The sequence below is a fragment of the Mirounga leonina genome, unplaced genomic scaffold (genome assembly GCF_011800145.1).
Source record: "Mirounga leonina isolate KUSES-001 unplaced genomic scaffold, KU_Mleo_1.0 Mir_91, whole genome shotgun sequence".
NCBI classification, from domain to species: Eukaryota; Metazoa; Chordata; class Mammalia; order Carnivora; family Phocidae; genus Mirounga; species Mirounga leonina.
Genome location: NW_023270839.1, coordinates 825,840 through 837,624, shown reverse-complemented (window position 1 = coordinate 837,624; position 11,785 = coordinate 825,840). Strand labels below are relative to the sequence as shown.

General features: G+C 40.7%; 1 protein-coding gene across 1 annotated transcript; it reads right to left on the bottom strand.

Annotated features, from left to right (window-relative positions):
• Positions 1-6,569: 6,569 nt before the first annotated feature.
• Positions 6,570-8,014, bottom strand: LOC118003004 (sodium/potassium-transporting ATPase subunit beta-3-like). Its single transcript, XM_034993686.1, is given in 2 exon segments — positions 6,570-7,257; positions 7,259-8,014. Coding segments are annotated over 2 exon segments (843 nt in total). The 5' UTR covers positions 7,883-8,014; the 3' UTR covers positions 6,570-7,038.
• Between the last annotated feature and the right edge of the window lie 3,771 nt (positions 8,015-11,785).

The window sequence follows — 11,785 nt, the reverse complement described above, 5'->3', positions numbered from 1 at the left end:
ACAAAGAGGTCACCTAACATCACAGGAGTATAAAGTCAAGTCACAGTGCTGGGATTAGAAGCCAGGACTGCAGTTCCTAAAACTGTGCTCTCACCTGACTTTGCCACCCCATCTTCTTACCAGCAGCTGGATCATCGGGACAAAGCCCCAGAGATGTGTAAGGGAGACAAGTGATGTGTTCATACGAATTTTGTCAGTTTATTTATAAACCTCAGGATAGGGTCTGACATCATGGCCATCCTTGATCTTTTGTATGTGATACACACCACCCCACCCAGGGGATCAGACTATGTTAGTTGCCTTCTAGTTATAGTGAAACTGCTCCAGCAAGAACCTTGAGTACCTGCCTCTTGTTTGGCCCTTTCTGAGGGAGACCGCCTTATTTCCTGACCCTGCTACCCTAAGCATATTCTGTAGCACATGACCTACCACCTGAGCCACTGGGGACTGGATTGGCATCTCAACCTATAAGCTGCCATAAGACAATCTTAGCCGAGAGGAGAATAATCCCATATTGGGCAGTGGCTAAACCCAAAGATTTTCTCTCTTAGGGAGTTTTCAGGAAGAAGGAGCAGTTAGGAACAGGTACATAGGCAGAATGACATTCAGAGACAGTCAGAACAAAGAGAACTCAGCTTGGCTGAGGCGGGTAGAAAACCAGGGTTGATCTCGTGAAGTCCTGATACTGAAGGGACAAGACTTCACCACTGGAGTCACAGTGTGTCCTCATTGACTTTTTGAGGACTGAACTCTTTCCCCGGCTCAGGAAGCCTGGCTACAGGTGTTCCTGGGTTCCCACAGGCCTGGCAACAGGACTATTATCTGGGTCTGTGTGAGTTCTTACAGTGAAGCCATCCAATCTTGGAGTTAGGCTGAGTGAGTCTCTGATCACACAAATCGTAACCTTCAAAACAATTACACTGTTAAACTACCAACCAGCCAAAGTCAGTTTCTAGTTCAATGAAAATATTTGAGGAATGCTTACTTCTTCCACTACAACCCCTCAAGACTTAGCTATGGCAGCAGGAAGCAGACGATGCTGCTGACACTCTGCCTTATGGGGACCATGTCTGGCTTGGCTGTTCCATGATGTCAGTGCCTTGGGACTCTGCCTGGTCCTCATGCCAATCTCACAAGCACTTCTCTATAGCTTCAGTATCTCCACCAACTTAATCACGCTTGTGATCTTATTTCCTTTCTGACAATGAGATTCTGATACTCCTGGAGTTGAGAGGCAAAAACCACTGATTTAAAAGAGGAAAAGAGAGGGCGCCTGGGTGGCTCAGTCGTTAAGCGTCTGCCTTCAGCTCAGGTCATGATCCCGGGGTCCTGGGATCGAGCCCCGCATCGGGCTCCCTGCTCAGCGGGAAGCCTGCTTCTCCCTCTCCTGCTCCCCCTGCTTGTGTTCCCTCTCTCGCTGCCTCTGTCAAATAAATAAAATCTTTAAAAAAAAAAAAAAAAGAGGAAAAAAAAAAACCCCACCACTGTTATATTGACTGGAGCCTTCCACTGCCATCTCTTCTTGCCAACATTACCATGTCTTCGTCGACTTTTGTCTACTTCCCTTGGCCAATCTATGACCAAACAAAAGCAACAGTGGTCTGGCCTCCTCCCCAAGCATTGCGGAACATCCCATGCTAGCCAAGGTTTGCCACTGGGGATTTTACTCTCTTCTGCATCTAACAAATGTGACTGCTCTCCCGCCCCCACGGCACACTGCTGGCCTTGATCAAAAATCATGTTGTCTTTTTCTCATGCCTGGGACTTTGGATGGCTATGGGGCTAGGAAAATTTCAGTGACCCCTTAGCCTGGACTCTGATTTGTTGCTCTTATTAGGAAGGCCTGAAAATATTTAACACTTAATTTTGAAGAAAATAATATTTCTTCAGCTATGAACAATGTTTTGGTGTTAGTTCAGGTCTGTTAATGTCATATTCGTAAGAGTCTCTCTCCCCCATACCAAATCTTTGCAATGCCTATTACAGATCGAAGTGATAGAAGGTTTACAATATGTAAACTTACCTAGTCGCTAGGCCATAAAGTATTACCTGGTACAGAATCAGAGTTTTATTCACCTCAGTCTCCACACACACACCCCCGCCCAACTAGCACGAGGCCTGATATTTGAAAAAGGCTCAGAAATCATGGAGGGACGGAGAATGGGAAGGAGTGAGAGGGCAGCATGCATGAATAAATTTTAGGACCACATATCAAAATTGTATGTTTGATATTATAAAATCTCCCGAACACTACCCATTACCAAGAGGAAGCGCAAGTTGCCCTCACTTTTCCTGACCACCACAGTTTTTTCTCAGGTCAAATTATCCTTTGAACATGTACATTCTGTCATAAAAAAAAAAAAAAAAAAAAAAAAAAAAGACGAAATCATCAAAGTCCTCAGTCAGTCTCCACGTAGGACCAGAACTGACTTGTTTGTGTCTATGACAATGTGGCTATTCTCTTCGTGTTTTTAAGGAAATGTTTGGAGATGTCACTGGGCGGTGTGGTCTTACTGGGTGTCCTTTTAGATATCTGACCACCCCCCCCCCCTGCCCCGCACTGAGAGTTATTCTAGAACAGAGCTACTCTGGCTATAATAAGTACATGAATTACTTTTAAGCTAAAATCTAAATGTTAAATTATGTAGCTAAAGTTTCTATTTTAAAAAGTGGCTCTTACTAGCCAAACAAGATCTATTTTAAGAATTGGCAACATCATTATCTATGTTTTCCAATGTGGATGAAATTGTACATGCTGCACTTTCAACTACTTCACTGAAGTTCAAAATCAACATTATTAACATGCAAAATAAAAACTAATTTTTACTGAGATTTCCACAGAAGTCAGGTACCTATGAACTGGATTTCCAGCAGGAAAGACCTTGGTGAGGTGAGCAATGATAACTTTGTCCCTGAGGGCTAAAGCAGGATGACAGGATATAGGTAAAGTCATCTCTAAGTTGGCAAAAGGTCAATATAACTTATAGTGAAAAGGATTCTAATTTCTCACAAGCAAAGGACAAATACATCACCCTCACGGAGTTTATATTTTAGAGAGAGGACACAACATAAAGAATAAATCTGATAAATGACCTATAATGTTAAAAGATTATAAACTCTATTGGAAAAAGAAAAAGTACTACAAAGTCAGGGATGGGAAATGGGTTTGGGAAGAGTAGTGTTAAATGGTTCAGGGCTGGCTTTGTTGAAAAGGTCAGAGTTAAGCAAAGACTTGAAGGAGATGAAGCTTTGAAGAAATGCTTTGTGATTTCTTCATAAAGGAGACTTGCCACCATGACTCAGCATACAGGATCAAGTAGCCCTCCAGGGTTCCAGTAGAGACATGGGGGCTAAGGACAAGAAGACAAACAGTCCTAGCAGGTCTCCGCTCTTTATCAGGATGAGATGCTGGTATGGTTCCACACCAACTATTTAGCAATGTTCCCAACCATGCACATCAGTGGTTAGTGAGCTGGTATACAAGCATGTGGTCCAATGACAAAGTCCCTTCTCTTTCCACTGCTCCAGCCTGCATCTCTAGTATTTTGGGGTTCCTAGCATTATCCTCCACAGACAATTGTAGGAAAGCTTTATACTTGGGTCATTCTTATTATATAAATTTCTATATCCATATTTGAGATATAGTAATGGTGGTAAAAACTGGAATCAGGACTTCCTTCCATATTCACAAAGCTGAACTTTGCTCTGAGAATTCTACCACTGAACAGACTCAAACCATGCCCACAACTGATAATAAGTAGATCAAGTGATCACCCAACACTACATGTCTTAGTTTAGGCTGCTATAACAAATTACCACAGGCTGGGTAGCTTGAACAACAAACGTTCATTTCCTCACAGAGGGAGGAAACAAGCTCTCTTGTCTCTTCTTATAAGGATACTAATCCCATTCATGAGGGCCCCACCCTTAGGAATAATTACCTCCCAAAGACCCTACTACCTAACACAATTACATAGGGAGTCAGGATTTCAACATAAGAATTTGGGGTGGGGGAATACAAACATTCAGCCCATAAAACTATTAAAAAATCATTTTAAAAAGATTTTATTTATTTATTTTATTTGAGAGAGAGAGAGAGAACACAAGCGGGGAGTGGCAGGCTCCCCACTGAGCAGGGAGCCTGATGCAGGGCTCGATCCCAGCACCCTGGGATCATGACCTGAACTGAAGGCAGACACATAACCAACTGAGCCACCCAGGTGCCCCTAAAAAAAATCATTCTAACAATATTATAAATTTAGATCGACTGCAAGTCTATGAATGTCTATATACTTCAGATTTCATTATACTACACATCATCCAGAAGTTGTTTGCACTTTCAAATTTCAAAAAAGCAATCTCTAAAGTTCTCATTTCTCTTTGAGTCCATTAGGGCTGCCAAATGTCTGGTTAACCTTAACCCAAACCCCAATGCCATGAAAGAGTCAAAGGCCTTCCATGTCTCTCTAGGTATTCTTGTAATTTACTTCCTCTGGTTTCATACCCCCTTGTCTGCCCTGGCTGCTCTCTCCAACCCAGGTGCATTCAGAGCCCAGCCCCTACACTCTACATATGTGGTAAAATACACAACATAAAATTTACTCATTCCATCGAGGGGCACTACGCATATTCACAATGTTGTACAACTATCACCACTATCTGGCTCTAGTTTTCATCACCGCAAACAGAGACCTCATTACCATGAAGCACTCACTCCACATTACACACTAGCAACCACTACTATGCTTTCTGTCCCTATGGATTTGCCTATTCTGGATATTTCATATAAGTGGAATATACAATATGTGGCCTTCTGTGCCTGGCTTCTTTCACTCAGCACAGTGTTTCCACGGTTCATCCGTGTTGGAGCATGTCTCAGTAGTCCATTCTTTTCAATGGCTGAGTAATATTCCACTGTATGGATGTACCACATTCTATTCATGCATTCGTTCACTGATGGACCTTTGGGTTATTTCCACCTTTTAGCTACTGTGTATACTGCTGCTATGAACATTCATGTACAAGTTTTTTGTTTTCAATTCTTATGTTAATTTTTGTTTCTTTTTAAAGCCACTCATTCCAAGCACGACAGGAAGCTGGTAGGTTTACTAATGATGTGGGAGACGGTGAAGGAGAGTCAAGAGGAGTCCCATTACAAAGTGAGCTGCTTTCGTTCATCTCTCTGGCTCCAGATCCTGGAGGCGCCAGAGACAAACCTCCCATCTTTTCAATCCTATTTGTTCTCTTCCCAGTGAGGTCCCTTGAGCTCTCTCTTTTTTTTCCCCCACCCCAAGAAAATTTGTCAAGGAATTTCTTTTAAACAAAACAGCCCTCTTGCTGAAAGGAATTCTGCTAAATATAATTTTCTTCATCATGTTACATAAGACCTACACATGGGGAAATAAGCTGATAAAACCTAGAAGCCAGAAAGCACACACCATCGTGGGTTTCCTGTTAGGAGGGAAAAGACACCACTGGCAGCACAGGTAATTTCTGCCCTTCAGGTTACCCATTAGTTAACTGTGTACTAACAGGCAAGGAAATGGGGACCGAAATCAAGAAAAGTATCTTTGTGGAATCGGACATAAATAGAAAGTAACAGAGTATGAAGCTCTCAAATGAATCAAAGCAGTGGGACTGTCTAGCTGTTTGATTGAGGCCCCAAACCCCAACATATTTCACAGCAGTGTTTCTCCCTACAGAACACCAAGAGGTAAGACAAGATCACCAGAAAATCTAGGATCTGGCTAAAATCAAAATGGAAGAGTTACTCAGCCTGACACAGCTGCTGGAAATGTTCCAACAACCGTACATTGAACAACAGACAATGTGAACAGTGACAGCACTAGCAAGAAAGAGAATAGAACAACTTTTCTGTTGAGTTACAAAAAACTTGCTGATGCCTACTATATGCCAGACACCGTATGAAGCCCTAGTCACACATGGCCCATCCCTCCAAGGATTCCCACTGAGTAGAGAAAGACAGACATGTAGACAATTTTAAGGTTATGGGATACCATACTGAACAGAGGTTAATGGAAGAGGCAGAGAAGGACAGGGATGATGTAAGAACAGGCCCATGGCACCACACGAGGGAACCGGTGATTACACATAAGCCTTTGTAAGTTCATCTTCTCCATCTCTTCTGTTGCAGTCCTATTTCAAGCCCTTGTGACTCTCATCTCCTGAACGTATTTGCTAACTGCTCTTCCAGACTCATGGGCTCTGCTCGCTACAGTCTGCCCTCTACTCTCACCAGATTTAAATTTTGTGAGTAAGCATGGTAATAATGACCATTCACTGAGCATTTTCTATGGTCAGGAATTGTTAACCATTTTACATTATTTCATTCAGTCCTTCCCATACAAAAGAGGAAAGTGAATGACAGAGTTTAATAATTTGCTGAAGATCACCTAGCCAGGAAAATCAACAAGAGCTGGGATTCAAAACCAGTTGTGTCTGAACTCTTTTGCTTGCCCTTCACTATTGCCATATATTGCCTCCTTTAGCAGCCAGAATTCTTTTTTTTTTTTTTCCTAACCTTTCAAATCCACTTTTATTTCTTTTTTTCCTCCTCACATACAGAACTTCTCCCCACACCACAGTTCTTGGAGCTATAGAGTCACTTGATGATGTTCAGGTGCCATTTTATCCCTAAAACTTGGCTGGCATCAAAATATGACAGTTAACCAGTGTTAAGTCTATAAAATACTTACACAGCACAGCAAGCTTTAGACACTTGGCAATTAAACCGCATAAAAATAAGACCAGACCCCCATCCCACGTGTTCGGAGTTGGTGTCCACGGTCCCCATCTGGCGACTGTACACTGGTTCAAAAGGCAGCAGAAGCATCAGGCAGTTATGTGAGAGGACACTGAACACTACGGTCTGGAAGCACATTAGGATGTTACCCCAGTGTCATGTACCACCCCACCTTTCTCCAAGGTGGTCTCATGATTCTAGAACGGCAGGTCCAGCTGATACAAAATGAAGACAGACAACACAACATATACTCTGTGGAGATATCCTAACTCCTACTATGCATGTGCTGTGACCTTGAACACAACTCGTCCTAAAAACTTGTCACGATCATCCTGGTTTTTTAGGTTGGGTGACCCATCAATCTTGCACTCGACTGTTACTTCATTTACGGTACTGCTGGTAGCATTAAAGGAAACCTGGATAGCAACCAATGGCTGCAGATAACTCACATGAAGTTTTTTCCCATAATATGGAAAATATCTTAAATCTATTAACTCCATTGTGAGTATAAGTTGATAGAGCTGCTGTGTTTTCACTCTTTGAAGTACATTCTATCCTTGGTTCTCCTTGAGGTTTTAATCCAATTATTCTGTTCATTTTCACAAGAACACAAGGATTTCCTCTGGAGTAGCCAAACTCTGGATCATCCACACCACTGCATGCTTGAAGTAAGGCAAGAAGAAACTGACATGCACCATAAACTGGACCCTTCTGTTCAAAAAGTGCTCCATCAGGACAGGCTGTGAGATTCTTCTGTTCTTCTAAATCATATGGTTTTAGAAACTTCCTACGGTCTTCAATGTACCCTTGATAGGACTCTGGATCAGACACAGTGAATGAATATTCCAATGCAGTTAGTGGTTTTGGAAAAACCGTAAGTCCTGGACTAGGAATCTGGTCAGGATATTTTGGAACTTCATCGTTCAGAGTCTGAAGCATAGCCCACATTGTGAATGAGAAGAGTGCAGCCAGGAACCCATAAAAGACTAGGTAGAATAGCAAGATCAAACCCCAGCTCTTGGCGGTGCACCCCAGTAACTCTCCGGTGGTCAGGCTGTAGATGAAGAGCTTCCACTGAGCTAGGCTCTGGTTGAAGGACTTCTTCTCCTTCTTGGTCATGGTGTGTGTGCAGACTGCGAGGAGAGCGGCGGCTGTGGGGGTGGAGGCAGCAAGGAGCGCGGAGGCGCGTCCCGGCTCAAGCGACACAGCCAAGGACACCTCCTCGCTGCGGTGCGCACTCGAGCCTCAGCAGCCAGAATTCTTATTATGTAAACTGATATGAAAAGGGGTTTATTAAAAAAATATATATTGTGTAGGGGAGCCTGGGTGGCCCAGTAGATGAGCGTCTGTCTTCGGCTTAGGTCATGATCCCAGTGTCCTGGGATTGAGCCCCGCTAGGGCTCCCTGCTCAGTGGGAAGCCTGTTTCTCCCTCTCCCACCCCCCCTGCTTGTGTTCCCTCTCTCACTGTCTCTGTCAAATTAATAAAATCTTAAAAAAAAAAAATTGTGTAGTTCTAACTACACTTAAGAAGTAGAAAACCACAAGATACCCTACCAATACTGGGGCACCTGGGTGGCTCAGTCGTTAAGCGTCTGCCTTTGGCTCAGGTCATGATCCCAGGGTCCTGGGTTCGAGCCCGGCATCGGGCTCCCTGCTAGGTGGGAAGCCTGCTTCTCCCTCTCCCACTCTCCCTGCTTGTGTTCCCTCTCTCACTGTGTCTCTCTCTGTCAAACAAATAAATAAAATCTTAAAAAAAAAAAAAAAATAAGATACCCTACCAATATGAAAATGGAGTAATTTAGTATATAAAATTTTAACTTTTGTTAAGATGATCAGATCACAAAAGGTCTCCTAAAAGCTGCAGGTAGGGAACATACATTGAAAAAGCCCTCCAGCACTGGAATCCACATACTACACATAAGGTAATAGCAACCTACTACCAGAAGAATTTCAAGTCTGTGGTGCACTGCAGGTAACCATACAAACAACAAACCTCAAGCCCATCTAAACTGCTCATTAGATTAAATCAACTCCCCACAGTCATGGACTGATAGAATTTTTAAAATGTGCCTATTTCTGATTTATCTCATTCTCTACTGCTCTAGACACAGTGTCCAGCATCCAGTGAAAAATTACAAATGCAGGCATACCTCGGATACTGTAGGTTAAGTTCCAGACCAAAAGGGAATATTGCAATAAAGCAAGTCAAAGGAATCTTTTGGTTTCCCAGTACATATAAAAGTTCTGGTTACACAATACTATAGTCTATCAAAAGTGCAATAGTATTATGTCTAAAAAAATTTTATTGCTAAGAAACTTCACTGCTAAAAAATACTAACCATCATAGGAGCTTTCAGCAAGTTGTAGTCTTTTCACTGGTGAAAGGTCTTGCCTTGGTATTAATGGTTGCTGATGGATCAGAGTGGTGATTGCTGAAGGTTGGGGTGGCTATGGCAATTTCTTAAAATAAAACAATGAAGTTTGTGAACTTCCTTTTTTCTATAGCATGTGATGCTGTTTAATAGCATTCTACCCATTGTAATACTTCTTTCAAAATTGGAGTCAGTCCCCTGAAACTCTGCCACTGCTTTATCAACAAAGTTTATGTAATTTTCTAAATCTTTTGTTGTCATTTCCACAATATTTACAACATCTTCACCAGGAGTAGATCTCCATCTCAAGAAACTACTTTCTTTGTTCATCCATAAGAAGCAACCTCTCATGTGTTCAAGTTTTATCATGAGATTGCAACAATTCAGTCACATCTTCAGGCTCTGCTTCTAAATCCAGTTCTCTTGCTATTTCTACCATATTTGCCATTACTTCCTCCAGTGAAGTCTTAAACCCCTCAAAGTCATCCATGAGGGTTGAAATCAACTTCTTCCAAATTCCTGTTAATGTTAATATTTTTACCTCTTCCTATGAATTATGAATGTTCCTTATGGCACCTAGAGTAGCAAATCCTTTCTAAAAGGCTTGCAGTTTAGTTTTCACAGATCCATCAGAGGAATCACTGTCTATGGCAGTTATCACATTACAAAATGTATTTCTTAAATAATAAGACTTGAAAGTCAAAATTACTTCTTGATCCATGAGCTACATAATGCATGTGTTAGCAGGCATGAAAATTAATGTTATTGTACATCTCCATCAGAGCTCTTGGGTGACCTGATGCATTGTTGATGAGAAGCAATATTTAGAAACAGATTTTTTTTTTTTTTTTTGAGCAGGTCTCAACAGTAGGTTTAGAATACTCAGTAAACCATGTTGTAAACAAATGTGTTACCATTCAGGCTTTGCTGTTCCATTTAGAGAGCACAGGTAATATAGACTTAGCATAATTCTGAAGAGCCGTAAGATTTTTGGAATGATAAATGAACACTGGCTTCAACTTAAAGTCACTAGTTGCATTATTCCCCCTAACAAGTGAGTCAGCTTATTCTTTAAAGCTTATTTGAAGAAATAATAGCTGAAACTTTCCCTAGCCTGGAGACATCCACATTCAGGAATCACAGAGCGTTCCAAACAAGATGAACCCAAGGAAGCCTACACATGATGCACAATAATTAAAATATCAAAAATTAAAGATAGAGAATTTTTAAAGCTGCAAAGAGAAGCAATTAGTTACATATAAGGGAAACCCATAAGGCTATCAGCTGATTTTTCAGCAAAAACTTTGCTGGCCAGTAGGGAGTAGTTTGATAATATTCCAAGTGCTAAAGGGAAAAAAAATCTATAACCAAGAAAACCCTAACCAGCAAGGTTATAATTCAGAATTGAAGGAAAGAAAACAGTGTCCCAGACAAACAAAGTTAAGTTTATCACCACTGGCCTTACAATAAATGTTAAAGAAACTTCTTTAAGTGGAAAATAAAAGGTAATAATTAGAAATAAAATCATGAAAGGAAAGGAGATTCACAGAATAAAAATATGTAAAATAGGCAACAATTATACATTAGAAAATGAAGGCAGGGAGTAAAAACGAAGTTCTTTTAGAATGTGTTCAACTTAAGTGACCATCAACTTATTATAGACTGCTATACACTTAGGATGTTATTTATGAACCTCTTGGAACCACAAACCAAAAACCTGTAATCGGTACACAAAAAAATAATTACAAAGCAAGCACAATACTAAAGAAACTCATCAATTACAAGGAAAGAGAGAAAGAAGGAACAGAGAGCTACAAAAGCCACCAGAAAATAATTAACAAAATGGCAATAAGTAAATATCTACCAATTATCACTTTAAATGTAAATGCTCTAAATGTTCTTATTAAAAGACAGAGTGATAGAATGAATAAAATATAAAAATAAACCAAGACCCATCTATCTATTGCTGCCTACAAGAGACTAACTTCAGACCCAAGACACATACAAATTCCAAGTGAAAGGATGAAAAAAGATATTCCATGCAAATGAAAGTGAAAAAAAAGTCAGTGTGTCATTACTTGTATCAGACAAAATAAACTTTAAAACAAAGACTAACAAAAGACAAAGCACACTACATAATAATGAAGGGATCAATCAGACAAGAGAATTTAACAATTATAAATATTTGTGCACCCTGCACTGGAGCACCTAAATACATAAAGCAAATCTTAACTGACATAAAAGGAGAAATTGACAATAATATAATAATAGTAGGGGACTTTAACACCCCACTACATCAATGGAAAAATCATCCAAGCTGACAGTCAATAAGGAAACAGTGTCTTTGAATGACACATTAGCTCGGGTGGACCTAACAGATATATCCAGAATATTCCATCCAACAACAACAGGATACACATTCTTTTGAAGTGCACATGGAACATTCTTAAGGGTAGATTACATGGTAGGCAACAAAACAAGTCTCAATAAATTTAAAAAGATGGAAATCATATCAAGCATCTTTTCCAACCAGAATGGAATGAAACTAGAAATCAATTACAAAAAAAAAAAAAAAAACTAGAAAAACACAAACACATGGAGGCTAAGCACCAGGCTAGTAAACAAGCAATGGGTCAATGAAATAAAAAA